Raw genomic sequence first — 15,237 nt, 5'->3', positions numbered from 1 at the left:
TATGCTGACTGTTAGGTGATATGGCTGTGGCATACAGCAGGCCTTTTTTGAAGTTTATGGCTGTGTAGACAGCATGGTATTATGCATCTTTTAACTGTATGTTACATGACGAGGAGGCTGTTTTTAACTTTTTTGACAGCTGATATAGACTAAGTCAGATCTGTTTCTATGGTTTTGATATATGGGATGGCTGAACAGCCTTTTTTGAGTGCATACAATGTTGAATGCACATACAGAATGTAATTTTTATTTCCTTGATGAAAATTACAATATTTTCTGCAGAAGAAAAAAAATCACCCTCACCTTAATTCTAATATTTATATGGTTTAAGATTTTAAAAATTTGGGTTGACATTGTTATTTTTCTAGCTTTCATCTTGACATTATCATTTTTCTTTAGTCCTGACCACAAATCCAAGTGTGAAGCATGCATAGGGTGTCTTGACATCTACAGCTATTTCCCTTCTCAAGGACTAATCAACTTTGCCACCATGTTGCTATGTCATTGAAAGTCTACATGTTGAAAAAAATCTAACATATTTGCTTTCCTCCACATTCACCAGATTGTGGGCACCAAAAACAGTGGCTTTCTTCTTCCTCAAGCCACGGTTTTGTCATTCACAACCTTCATTACTACTTAAGATTTTACACTATAGCCTCACATGAATTGACATGTCTTGGGGCGATATCAAACTATTGTTTTTTATTTTGAGTCACAAGCACCACAAAAACCATGATTTTTACATGTGCAAAGATGTTCCCACAATCCCTATGGCCCTCTCTCTAAAGGTGTCACTGGTGAGTGTCACTCACACTACTCAACTCTTGGAACTTTGTAGGTAATATAAAATCACGTTTTGCCTTCACAAACCACCACATGGCCAATCGTGTTAGTTGCCTTCTTCAACGCAACTTTCAAATTTGGTCCATGGAACTTTAATTTTTATCTTTGAAACTTTTACTTTCCAACACCTTTGAACTTCAATTTTTTTTTAATGCTTTAAAACTTTAACCTTCACAAAATATTCTTTGTAGCTTTAGAAAGTTATGAAACATTTTCTGGGACTTTAATATCCTTTGCAATGGTAACCACATGTTGATTGTCTTTTGGTGAACTATATAAAATCACAAGGCATACTAGGAACCATTGCCATCATTTGGCACGGATGTTACACATCTCCCCTATATTAGGCTGTAGAATGCACCTTGCTTCTCAATGCAATATCTAATTCAAGCTTGAAGTTTCAACTACATTTACCAAGTCAAGTTGTAATAAGGATGAGACAAAAAGGTTAAGGGTAAGCTCTCCATCAATTGGGTGTGAAACTCCTACAATGGAAAATTAAGTGACTAAATTCAAAGCTAAAAAGTAAAGAAATGCAATTATCTTTAAAAGATGTTTAATAGACATCCTTTATTAACATGAGCTTTGCTCAAGAAAGACAAAACATTAACAAAGTAACTAACTACTATAAATTACAGAACTAGATGGAAGAAAGCAAAATAATTGTTCTAGTGAAAAAAGTGTACTAGGGAAAGAATTGCACATATCCTCTATCCTATGTGATAAAGTACTTGGCTCATTTTCTCTCTAAAAGAAAGCGAGATCCAGGAGAAACAAATTAGTGTGAAGATTTACTTGCATTCACAATTATTGCTCCAAAAAAATGAATTGAATAGATACCTTCTACAAAGTCCATTGCATGCACTTGTCTCACATCACGAGCCTTCTTCCCAATAACAACTGCCAACTCTAACTCATAGTGTAGTGACTCTAAAGGATGTGGGATCTCAATGGTTCCTCCACTTTGTAGATATGAAGATGTGGGCTTCAAGAACAAAACTGGTTCCTGAAATGTCAAGAATGAAGCTTTTGTGGCGTTAGTATATATAAAAATTTCTTGATTGTGATCTTATAACATGTATAAGTTTACATAAGAGATGAAGATTAATATAAGATTATGTAAGTACATGCATCCACTAATACTAGAAATGAGTTACGCAACAACATGCATCAATAATTTCCACACTATCAACTCAATAAAGCAATAAAATCAACTATAAATATCGCACTCAAAATGTAAGCTTAGATTATTTAATATCAACTAACGATGGAAGTTGTTGACACAATAGTATAAAGCCAAGATACGCTAGAATATAAATGATTGCCTTGTGCATCTCAATCTAGGTCTACAAATGCATAAACATAAATGTAGCAAACTTAAAGTAAAGAAATGAACTTTTGAATCATCGATGAGTGCTATCCCAAGCAAGACAAATCAAATTCATGGTAAATGGGGAAAATCCAAAAGAGTTGGGCAAGAGCAATAGAAATTAACATAAGAGCAATAGAAATCAACATTATAGTTACTCCTACTGGCCCCAAGCTCTTAGCAATGAAAAAGCTAAAAGAATCAAACTAGCAAATTAGAAAGACCCCCATTGTATGTAAAGTAGAGAAGTAATTCATCTTAAAGAGACTCAAGAACGTGAATGAAGGGTCCAAGGGGCTTGTTACCTTTCCTTCTGACAAGAGTTCCTATAGTCAAATTCTTCACTTTTATTTAGTAGGGCATGAGACCCCTCATGTCAACAAGGGCACATAAAAAACTTTTGCAACATTTTTCACCACCATTGTAAACCCAAGGTCACAAATCAAAGCATTGTAACAACCATGTGTGTTTTTGTATTCCATCGATCTGACCTCGAGTGCGCCTCTACCCAATGGACCAATCTATTGATGTTTTGTTTTGGAGAACGATAAGATCAAGAGGCAGATTCATGAGTTGTTGCAGAAACAGCATATTAGGCCAAGCTCATCACCCTGTGGGAGACTGATTGTATTGGTACAAAAGAAGGATGGGGCATGGAGACTCTGTATTGACTATCGGGCGCTGAACAAGATCACTGTATAGAATAGGTTGCCAATCCCGCGGATTGATGACCTTCTAGACCAACTCAAGGGGGCCAAATATTTCAGGAAGATCGATTTGAAGTCTGGTTATCACCAAGTGCCTATCGAACCCTCCAATGTGTGGAAGACTGCCTTCAAATCTAAGGAGGGCCTTTTCGAATGGTTGGTCATGCCTTTCGGGTTAACAAATGCCCCCGCAACCTTCATGAGATTGATGGGAGACATCTTGCGAACCTTCACCAATGTATTCGTGGTGGTGTATTTAGATGACATCTCAATCTTCAGCCAAAGTTGGGAAGAGCACTCCACCATATTCGACAAGTCCTCCAAACCTTGCAACAACACAAGTTGTGTGCCAATTTGGAGAAATGCACTTTTGGCATGACTAGGCTCAATATATGGGGTACATCATTGATGAGCAGGGTGTGCATGTGGACCCAGCCAAGATATAAGACATTCGTGATTAGCCAGCCCCAACCACTCTAATAGAGCTCCACAGCTTTCTGGGCCTTGCCAATTTCTACCGCAGGTTCGTGTTGGGGTTCTCTCATATCGCTTGGCCTTTAAGTCAAGTCACCAAGGGCGGAGCGAAAGCAAAATTATTTTGGTCTAAAACCCAACAGAAGGCGTTTTCCGAGTTGAAGCATCGTGTCTGCTATGCACCAGTGCTCACATTACTAGACCTGCAGCAACCATCTGAGATTCAGACAGATGCCTCCGACTATTCTATTGGTGCAGTTCTTACTCAACAGGGGCATCCAGTGGCTTACCACAGTGACACACTTTCAGACACAATTTGAAAGTATCCTACCTATGAAAAAGAAATGTATTCCATTGTGCAGGCCAGCCGTCAATGGAACATTCTAGGGAAGGAAATGATCATCCACACAGACCACCGACCCTTGTAGTTCATACAGACACAGGGAAAGTTGCAGAATGATCACCATCAGAAATGGTCCACATACATGCAATAGTTCCATTTGAACATTAAGTACAAGAAGGGCAGTACCAATAATGTTGCAAATTATCTCAGTCGACCACTAGTCATGGCGCTGATCACTATGCTCAACTCCTGTGGGCACGAGACTTCGGGGTGGCCGCATCTTTACAAGAGCGATCCAGAATTCGACAGCACATATCAGACACTCCTGAAAGATAAGCAAGTTCCAAATGTTCACCTCCAAGATGCTCTATTATGCCACCTGGGACACATCTATGTTCCTTCAAGCGAGCATGCCAAGATGATTTGGGAGGCACACTACAGTCGAGTCGTTGAAGATTTCAGTGTAGAAAAAACAGTGGCAGTACTACAAAAGTATTTTTATTGGTCGAACCTTCGTCAGCATGTTGGGAAGTACATTCAATCCTGCACTGCCTACACCATTGCCAAAGCAACCATCAAGAAGCAAGCCCTATATACTCCTCTACCTACTCCTAGTCGACCTTGGGAATCCATATCCATGGATTACATGTGGGCTCTTCCTTCTACTAAGCACGGCAATGACTGCATTTTTGTGGTCGTCGACATCTTCTCTAAGATGGCCATTATGTCGGCCTGCAAGAAGAATATCACAGCAGAGGCCACTACTAAGCTCTTCTTTGAGCGAGTGTGGGTAAACTTTGGGATCCCACAGTCCATTGTCTCAAATCGGGACAGCAGATTACTAAGTGCATTTTGGTCAAGTCACTAGTCGATGCTAGATACCAAGCTTACTAAATCCATGGTTTTCCACCCCCAAATTGATGGCCAAACAGAGGTCGTCAACAGTTCTGCGCATGTATAACTCAAAGCATCCACACACATGGGATGAAAGCCTCCCCTATGTCCAGCACAGCTACAACAGAGCTCTCCATAGCTCAATAGGGCATAGCCTCTTTCAAGTAGGGTTGGGATTTCAGCCATTATGTCCCACTGATGTGGCCATACCATTTGCAGCCACTCAAGAAGATTCGGCTCACGTACAATCTGAAGCCGACAAGGCTAACAGCGTCATTGAGCGCATTCAACACATCCGCCAACAGGTCCATGATATATTAGACAGAGCCAATGCTAAGTACAAGCAGCGCCATGATCAGCATTGGGTGTCGCACAAGTTCTAGGTGGGCGAAAAATTTTGACTACATTTGCAGAAGGAGCGCCTCGCTAGACCCCACCGCAAGCTTCGCCTGCTCCGATATGGGCCATACACTATCACCAAGGCTGTAGGGGAGAATGTCTTTGAGCTCAGCATTCCACCATTCCTTGGTCTACACCCAGTCTTCAATGGAGACCGCCTTCTGCCATACTTTCCACCATTGTTGGACACATCCGACATTGCAGAACAATTCACACCAACAGAATTAAACCCAACCTGCATGGAACAGGACACAATTGATCGGACATGGACACACGGATCAAGAACACTCGCCAGCAGAAGATCCAACTATATCGGGTTGTCAAAGTTGGCCAACTCCTGCACCAAGGCAAGTGTTTCACCAAAGACCAAGTTCAGCATAAGATTCCCCATCTCATGAAAGCACTCAACGCAATGGGGACCATTGCTTCCTAAGGGGGGAGGACTAATCTAGGTGGATGTTGGTCGTCACTCCCCTATTCCACTTGGACCCCCACCATTGTCTCTTTCAGTTTTTCAATTTCCTTAATTGTAGCACAGTTTACTATTTTTGGCAGTTTTTCGAGGCTTGAACTTTCGGATTTGTTTTGAGACCCTAAATGGCGTTTTTGGGAAAACCGAGGCAAACATTAATCTTCGACTATGTTTGCCATCCGAAAGTTGTAGTCCTCGAATAGATCTTTCTAATGAGGTATTGTGTGTGTCAAACAGAGATCGTATGCCAAAGTTACGACCCCGGGAATTTGATGTATCAATTTACCCAAACGGGGTCCATAGTCTTTGCGCCTCATCTCCTAGGGTTAGGTTTTTGGGTGTTTCGGGTTTTCCATTGTTTCTCAATAATAAATAGGACTTTGAGCCTCATTGTAACACAGTTCAGAGGCATGTAGCCGCCACATCGCTTCTCAGAGATAAGCTACCATCGCCCGAGCTAGTTTTATGTCCATTCTGTTTGTAAGCATATTTCAGTATTTGATATTGATGAAATGAAGTGTTATTTCTACGGTATCTCTGTATTTATGGTTACATCTGTAATTTGTTGCATTCCTGTTTAAGTTCGGATCATTGAGCCTACATTAAGCTAACGTCGACCTTAACAATTTGTGCATGTGAGAATAAATTCAAAATCACACTTCTGCTTAACTGAATGAGATGATCTTTATATCAAACTTGGACCTCTCAAAAAGAGGAATCCAATGCAATAATCATCTCCATCATATGAGTTGTCCCAAGGTGGAATTTGGCCCTAGTTGTCAATTTTAACACTCCCTCTCAACTAGGGAGAATTCCACCTGCCAATCCATCTGTCATCATTGCTCTGCTCTGCTCTGATGAACCATGAAGTAATAATGAAGAAGTGATCTAGAGTGAGTCACAAAACCTTACCACTCTCCACTAACACAAGTCGGTCCTTGATCCCAGATCAAGTTGTTGAACACCATGCATCCTAGTCATAGGGAGTACGACAGTACACGATGCGTCCATCGGTAGTGCTATGGTCCCTAACCACTTTTCCCAACTCATTGGCTAGATGAGGTACTTCCCATGAGTCCCGGACTCCATGGGTAGTGTTGACCACTACGTGTCAACGACCCATAGCAGTATACCCCCTTTTTCGCAAAAGGGATAGCGCCTGATCGATGTGTTCCCCCCATCCAGCTATCATCATCAACCTGAGGATCATGTTATAATGTAAACCCATTCTGCATGTGTATAATGTAAATAATCTCAGCAGATCCGTGTCGTGTATGTTATCACCTAGGTAAACCTACTTTTTTGGTAACGATCTACATTCCGGGAGGTTTTTTGTCTCACCGATCCATTCTCAGATGGTCGGCAGAGTTTTCCTTCAGCCTTACCCCAAAGCCGGAGTGGATTTTGTCACTGGGATCTTAGGAGAGTCCTAGTGTTATAGATCGAGTTTCTGTAAAAAGTGATTTGGGAATAATCCTAACTATTTGGTTAGATTATTTTATTACAAATTGCTTAGTTTGCTGGATTATATTTGTGTCGCGGAAATGGGTAGTCTGTGAGGGTCTATTTCAAATGAGTTTTCCCCCTTGAGATATAAAAAATGTAAAAATATGATGTAGAGTGTCTTAAGGGTTGGAAAAATAATTTATCCCCTCATAGGTTAATTAATTAAATTTTCTGGCCAAAATTAATTAAAATTCTAAGCCAGAAATTTAATTAATTATAGGTCCTAGGTAAATTTAAATTTTCCAAAGGCAAAATTCGTGGGTCTTTGAAATTCAAATTTTAAAAGGTCCAGGGACTAAGGTAAATTGATTATTTTGCTAAATTTTAAGCCTTTGTTCCCTGGGGTTAAGTAAAAGTCAAAATTTTGAGGAAATTAATTCAAAAAAATTAATTTTTTAATTAATTAAAATGCATTTAATTGAAAAATTATAAATTTCCTCAATAATTAATATTTCGACAGATGAGATTAAAATAAATTTTGATCATCATCAATGGTCGAGATTACTTTGACAAGAATCACTTGAACTAGCCGTTAGAAGATTTATCTTTAAATAGGAGGTCAGTTGTCAATTGAGATCATCCGATCTCTGGATCGTGTACTAAGCTCTCAAGCTCTCTTGTATGCTTTTTTGAATTAATGCAAAAGTCTTTGGGGTTTTAACATGCTGTAGTGTTCCTCTTCATGAATTTATGGTAACATTGTTTTAATTTCTGTTTAATATTATGTGAAAACTATCAATCAATAGATCTCTTAGAATAATCTGAATACAAATATCTTATTCAGTTCGTTGGATCTAGGGATAACATTTTTAATTTTGATTGAAGTAGCAAGTATCTCTATTTCTTCATAATTTTATTGTTGTTCTATTTCTCTACTTGATTTGATGGTTGATCTAGTGTTTGCAGAAGATCTCTCAGGTTCTCATTGAGCGTTTAGGGAGAGTTCTTGGTTGGACCAGCCAACTCTCAACACATATTTTCTGAAGAGCCTACTTCATATAAGCCTTAGGATTTATCTAACGGTAATCATTTTTCTACAAGGTGTTTTTGGGCTAGTACCTCTCTCAAATTTCAAAATCTTTTAAATATTTTGTGGAAATTTTGATAGATCTAGCTATTAAGAGCCTTAGGTTATCAGATCTGGGAGCAGAGTTGGACTCATACTCCTCAGATCTGATAGATCTATAAATTATTTGTATAGATCTGTAAATTATTTCTATAGATCTGTTATTTACTTGTGTAGATCTGAAATTTTGTAACATAATTTTGAATTTTAACACTTGGGTATTTTGGGATTTTCTCTATTTTTGTATATATTGGGTATTGGATTTTTCTCTTTTCATTTGTGCAGGAAAAGATCTAAGAAATCAACCAAGAAAATCTTCAAATCTGAGCTAGATCTAGACCCTGGAGGGCAAGATCTGAGCTCAAAGGTTGTGTGCAGGAATAGATCTGAAAAATCAGCCAAGAAAATCTTCAGATCTGGGCTCAAAGATTTTTTGCAAGAATAGGTCTGAGAAATAAGTCAAGTAAATCTTTAGATCTGAGATTTTTCAAGAAAATCTGGGGGTTTTGAGACAGATCTAGGCCCTGGAGGGCAATATCTTATCCAAAATCTTTTTACAAAGCCAGCCATTAAAGATTTTGCAATAAATCTGAAGATATGAAGCAAAAAAATTTCAGAGCAAGGGTTTCAAGTTTTGGGGCTCCTAAGCCCAGATCTGCCTTCTCTTAGCCCAAGTGTTAGCTCTCATTGGTACTATATTTCCCTTAGCTCCATTTTTTTATCTGAATATTTAATTTTCTAAAGCTAATCATTGGTGGGTCTTCGCAGAAAATTTGGTCATTATTGAAATTTTTTGGCAACTTGGACAAGTGATCTTCAAGGCCTAGGGCCTAAGGATTTGATCTCTAAACCATCTTTTTCCTCACTGTTTGCTACAACAGTCATATACCTTTCTAATAGTGGTGAAAAACACATCTAAGTGGTTTGAAATTAACTAAAAAAATTGTTAAATACATTAATAAGTCATTTATGTTTGATGTGTATCAAAAATTTGGCCTAGATCTACATTTTGGGTGACTGTTATCTTTGAATAATTATGTTTCTGAAGTCTGAAATATAACAATGGCAAAATTTCATGTGGGTTAGCCTAAAATCAGTTCCTAAGTTGTCTAATACATTAAGGAATTAATTTCTTGAGTTGGGCATTCATCATTAGGCTTATTTCATGTTTTAATTGCTGGTTGTAATAAGTATATCAGATATGATATAATTCCAGAAATCACATCATAACAGGCTGAAATTTTTTGATAATTCATGTGGGCAAGTTTGGAAAATTTTTGGCATAAAGGTAGCATTGATAGCTTACTGTTTTCATTGTCATATTGATGTTGTCATAAAGTTTTTCTTACTACTGTCCTAAAAATTAATTTCTGAAAATTAAGTACTCTGTCATGGAATTGTGATAAAATGCATATCCTTTGTTTCATAAACTGAGTATTTTTTGAGCATCTGTTGATATTAATTGCAAAGAAGTTTTTGTTCTCTTTGAGCTATAACTGTATCAGAAAGATTTGAAATAAGTTTGTGGTTTAATTGTAATATTTTTAGAGGTTTAATTTTAAGTCTTCATCCAATAAAGCGAGCATTTTATTTTGGTGATTAAGAGATTTTGCGACATAAGCACTTCCCATTATCAAGTCTAACTTCATCTCATCTTCCGGTGCATTTGCATATAAGTTAACTTTGCATAGATAAAATTTACTTCCAAGCATAAGCTTGATCGATAGACAGATAGATCTCCATCTATCTTTTCTTGAAAACCTGTTTTAATAGTACTTAAAACTGTGACCTTACAGTCGTCAGAGCCACAGTTTTCTGCAACGCTGGAGGCATAGGGTATGTTAGAATTTCATAAGAGGTATCGTTAATCATACATTAGTGTCTTCTCCTGATCTTCTCTCTGCCAATTACTATGAAATCAGGCTCAACACAGAAAGGATTGAAGGGTTCACACTTAAATAAGCATTTAACTAAAATTAACCAAGATTCTTGCATCTCACATTAGTTTTAGGATTTGCATTTCATATAAAATAGTCATTCATCTAAACAGTAGTTGTTAATCGATTACTTGGTCTTAATTTCCCTAGCAAGACCGTTGACTGCATAAGGCACTGGTATCAATCGTTTAAAATCTAATCAAATCCTATAAGTCTTGTTAAATCTTAATCAAGTATTTGATCGCTTCACTGTATCTCCCGAACTGGTTGGTTCCCAACTAGTTCTTCTTCATTCCACTTTTCCATAGGGTCTACCCCCCTTAGCCTGTTGTAGGGAGACAACTTAAACGGAGAGATTGGGGATCAAGGTGACAGCCTCCGATTTGAGCCGTTGTCGTGGTGCCTAAACATTCTGTGCGACAACAGGTAGGATGTATGTTGGGGCATCGGCAAGAGAAGGTGAACTACTCATCCTGCTCATATGCCATAGGAGAAGGTGAACTACTCATCCCGCTCATATGCCAGAGGAGAAGGTGAACCACTCACCCTGTACATACATGTCAACCATAATGGGGTATCACATGGGAAGGTGAACCACTCACCCTGTACATACATGTCAACCATAATTGGGTATCACATGGGAAGGTGAACCACTCACCCTGTACATAACACACCACTAGTGGAAGGTGAACCACTCACCCTATGGTTGCTCATAGCTCTAAGAAGTACCCCAAGCCCCCAGGAGCTCCTAGAGCTCCACGTCCAATTCATGCGGGACCCTCGTAGGACGGTCTTTCCATGACTTCAAGTCTCTTGCGAAAGGTTAAGAATTTGACCTTCCCCAAAGGCTTCGTGAGAATGTCTGTGACCTGCTCATCCCTCCTGATGTGTTGGAGCCTTACTGCTCCCCATTGTACCATATCCCAGATAAAATGGTATCTGATATCCATGTGCTTGGAGGGATCGTGGAACACGAGATTCTCTAAAAGGCGAATCCCACTCTAGTTGTCACAGAAGATCGCAGTGGTATCCAGCACGTGCTCAAATAGCTCACTGAAGAGCTTCCTCAACCAAACAACTTCACAACAAGCCATACTCGCAGCAATGTATTCAGCTTCGGCGGTGCTTAAAGCAACCAATTTCTGCTTCCCACTCATCCAAGATATTGAAGCAGACCCCAAAGAGAAGCAACACCCAGACGTGCTCTTATGATCCACCACGCTGCTAGCCCAATCAGCATTTGTATATCCATGTAGCTTCAAATTCCCGGCATTGTACCTCAGTCCATAGTGGATTGTGCCCCGGAGATATCTCAAGAGATTCTTAGCAGCAATCCAATGATTATGATGAGGCTCAACCATAAACTGACTCAACGTGTTCACAGCCAAGCATATGTCAGGACGAGAGTTTACCATGAACATCAAGGCCCCCACAAGTTGACGATACTTGGAAAGGTTCGCTAATCCGGGCCCAACAGCACTTCCACATAGCTTCTTGAACTTGAGTTCCATCAGAGTAGACACAATCTTGCAATCCACCATCCCACATCTCCCAAGTAGCTTCACAATGTATTTTCCTTGAGAAAGGAAAATCTCACCTGGCTTATGCCAGACCTCCAGCCCTAGGAAATAGTGCATCAGTCCTAGGTCCTTCATCTCGAATTCGAAAGCCCACTCCCTCTTGCATTGATGAATGAGAGGGTTGTCACCTGTCAAAAAGAGATCATCCAAATAAAGAACCAAAATGAGAGGATTGTCCTTTCCAACCTTGAAGTATAGGTTCGGGTCAGCTTCACTCCTTGTAAAATCCAGCTTCATAACATAACTATCAATCCTCTCATACCAAGCCTTGGGTGCTTGCTTCAACCCATAGAGGGCTTTCTTCAACCAACATACATGTGTCTTACAATGTTGAGCTTCCAACCCCTCGGGTTGTTCTACATAGACTTCCTCCTCAATTGAGGCATGCAAGAAAGCAGTTTTGACATCCATTTGGTGTAGACCAATGTTGCACGAAGCGGGAGCGAAGCGGAAGCGTTTTTTGGAAGCGGGGACGCCGAAGCGTCATTTTCCAAAAATCTAGGAAGCGAAGCGTCCGCGGAAGCGTCTGCTATATATATATATATATTTTTTATATTTTTTTGCATTTATACTCAAAACAAACATCCCAAATACCAAATTAATTGTAGAAGACATGAAAACATGCATATTTTTGCATAAATCAAGATAGATATAACATCCATTGTACATTAATGATCTAGAATCTAGATTCTTCTCCTCTTGTCTAGCCTTTGCCTCTACCTCGATTGTCTAGGGATATTAGTCAACATTGCCCAATTTTGATCAAACTACCTAATTCAAGACTTAAAATATGGTAGAAAAAGCTTAACATGTTTGATCGATGATTTTGACTTGATTGAAAGGTAATTTTTTGCTAAGGGCGTGCCGCGTGACAAAGGAGTTCAACAATTAACACCACCAACACCAGGGTACATATAGGGCTTGGTGCTCTTGATTAAATGCTAATCGCATACCTTCATACTTGATATAATCTAATGAAATGCCACAATCCCATTGATCCTGAATACCTGAAAACTGTTAAGTCTGCTGAATTTTGAATAGGATATGAAATTCTATTTTCTCCATATGAAGTCCAATGAGGCTAGAACCACTCTCAAACATTCCGAGTCATTTCATGGTAATGTTAAAAATTTAAGTAAAAGGATGAAAATGAAAAATAAAGGAGAATGTCACTTTTACTTTAAGAATTTAACATTACCATGAGGGAGCATCTGCTATATTTATATTTTTTTTTGCTTTCATTTGTCACCCTAACCCAAGGTGGACCCACCCCCAACAAGCAAACTCACCTAAAATTTAAAAAAAAATTGAAAAAAAAACGATTTTCTAAATGCTTTTCCGGAAGCTTTTCTGGAAGCGTACGGAAGCGTCTGGGAAGCGTCTGGGAAGCGCCTGGGAAGCGTCTGGGAAGCGCCGTACGAAGCGCCAGCGCTTCCAAATTTCCAGGAAGTGTCTAAAAATTTCGGAAGCGCGCTTCCGGCCAAGCTTCCTAGGCGCTTCCGTACGGGACGCGCTTCGGGGCTTGGAACCGGGGGGGGGGGGGGGGGCGCTTCGTGCAACACTGGTGTAGACTCCATCCTCGTGAGGCAGCAAGGGCTATGATCGAACGAATAGGGGTATATCAGGCAACCGGTGCAAATATCTCATCATAGTCCACTCCTTCCTTTTGAGAGAAGCCTCGAACAATGAACCTAGCCTTGAACTTTTCAGTACTCCCATCAACTCCATGTTTGATTTTGTAAAGCCAGTTTGAAGTGACCATTGACTTGTCCTTTGGTATAGGAACCACATCCCAAACATCATTCTTCATGACCGACTCATATTCCTCGTTCATCGCATCCATCCAAACTTGGTGCTTCACGGCCTCTTCGAATGTACATGACTCACATTGTACAATGGTACTCATGTTAGCTAAGTACCCTTGGTACCTATTCAGCTTCTTGCTTTCATGAAATGTTCCCCTTGGTGCAACATGTCTCTCGACATCTTCAAGAGTATCTTTGAGCCACAAAGGTCTTTTTCTTGAAGTAGAGGGCTCACTAGAAGGTGGATAAATGGGATCCATCGGACCTTCAACATCGCCCTTCTTCTTTAAGAAATAGATCCATGTTTTGCGAGAGAAGTCATCCACAAAAATTACATAGTACAAATATCCTCCCAACAATGTTACGGGCAACATACCTGATCCATCGGACCTTCAACATCGCCCTTCTTCTTTAAGAAATAGATCCATGTTTTGCGAGAGAAGTCATCCACAAAAATTACATAGTACAAATATCCTCCCAACAATGTTACGGGCAACATACCTGATAGATCAGAATGGATCAATTGAAGAATATGGAAGTTTGACTTTCGCTTGAGGGGAATAGTCCCCTTGTATGTTTTCCTGTTGCACAACCCTGAAAAATTCCTTCATGATCTAAGTTGAATTCGGGCATACCTGTGACCATCTTCCTTACATCAGGTAAGGCTTTGTAATGAAGGTGAGCAAATCTTCGGTGCCATAATTCGGATTGAAGAGAAGTATCGCAAGTCATTGCTCCCAACAGACTTCCTCCAACCTGATAGAGACCTTCAACCCTAAATCCAAGTGTAAATGCATCTTTCGGGTTCCTTTGCCAAACACGAACCTTCCCATCAACGAATGTCACCTTGAAACCTTTATCTTCCATCGTAGAAATAGAGACTAGGTTCTTTTTCAAATCAGGTACATACAACACTTCTTGTAGATGTAGGGTTTGACCTTGATTTAAGTGAAGAGTGACAGTCCCAATTCCTTTTACGGGATAAGTGGCATTATCCCCAAGTATAATCTCAATATTTGTCTTCTTTTCAACCAAGTTTGAGAGGACCTCCTTGTACCTAGTGAAGTGCCTTGAGGCACCACTATCAATCAACCAATGATTCAATGTATCTGAAGGAGACGCGGTGGTGAGGGCAGAAATAAGATACAATTATTTTTGTTTTTCTACAACATTAGTTTCTTCATACCTAGAGTTTCTCGACTTCTTGGGAGGACGACCATTTCCATATTGAGCAGTGGGAGCATTTCTCTTTCCTTTGTTATTGAACTTGTTGTTCCTTTGATTGCCATTGCCTTTGTAGTTGTTGTAGATATTGTTGTTATCATCTCTTGGAGTATCCTTCTTGTGAGGACACTCTCTAGCAAAGTGGCCAAACCTATTGCAATTGAACATCTTCCTTTTCTTCCTTCTTTGAACCTCGGCTTGAACCCTTGACCTTGTCTTCTTAGACCAGCGTTGTTCTTCCTTTTAGCATGAGCGAAGAAGGTGGTAGGATTGTTTCCATTTGAGGGCTTGTCTCTTTCCATCACCCTAATTTCTTCTTGAGTGCATCTAGCCAATAATTCATCAAATCCCGAAATCCTGTCATTGATAAGGATGGTAGTGTTAAACACATCCCATTCTCTTGTAAGGCCTCCAGGTGCAATAAGAGTGAGCTCCCTGTCACCAACAACTTCTCCAATAGCTAGGAGATCATTCTTGATTTCGATAATCCTCATAAAGTAGGATTGCATGGATTCTCCTCTATCCATCTTGATGTCTTTCAACTTGTTTTTGAGAAAGAGAACTTGATTTGCATTATTTACTTTGAACATCCCAACCAGCTTGTCATACATCGCCTTA

General features: G+C 39.6%; 1 protein-coding gene across 3 annotated transcripts in view; it reads right to left on the bottom strand.

Annotated features, from left to right (window-relative positions):
• The window catches only part of LOC149175415 (Fumarylacetoacetate (FAA) hydrolase family), a 310,552-nt gene that overhangs the window by 277,845 nt on the left and 17,470 nt on the right, over window positions 1-15,237 (bottom strand). For all 3 annotated transcript variants that reach the window (XM_089419673.1, XM_089419672.1, XM_089419671.1), the window contains one exon: window positions 1,684-1,849. In XM_089419673.1, the coding sequence (XP_089275799.1) occupies window positions 1,684-1,849 (166 nt within the window). The remainder of the gene's footprint in view (window positions 1-1,683; window positions 1,850-15,237) is intronic.

This window comes from Pinus tabuliformis, chromosome 4_1 (assembly GCF_031772625.1).
Source record: "Pinus tabuliformis cultivar Carrire ecotype Pingquan chromosome 4_1, CPIR1, whole genome shotgun sequence".
Lineage (NCBI taxonomy): Eukaryota > Viridiplantae > Streptophyta > Pinopsida > Pinales > Pinaceae > Pinus > Pinus tabuliformis.
This window is presented reverse-complemented; position numbering and strand designations above follow the sequence as displayed.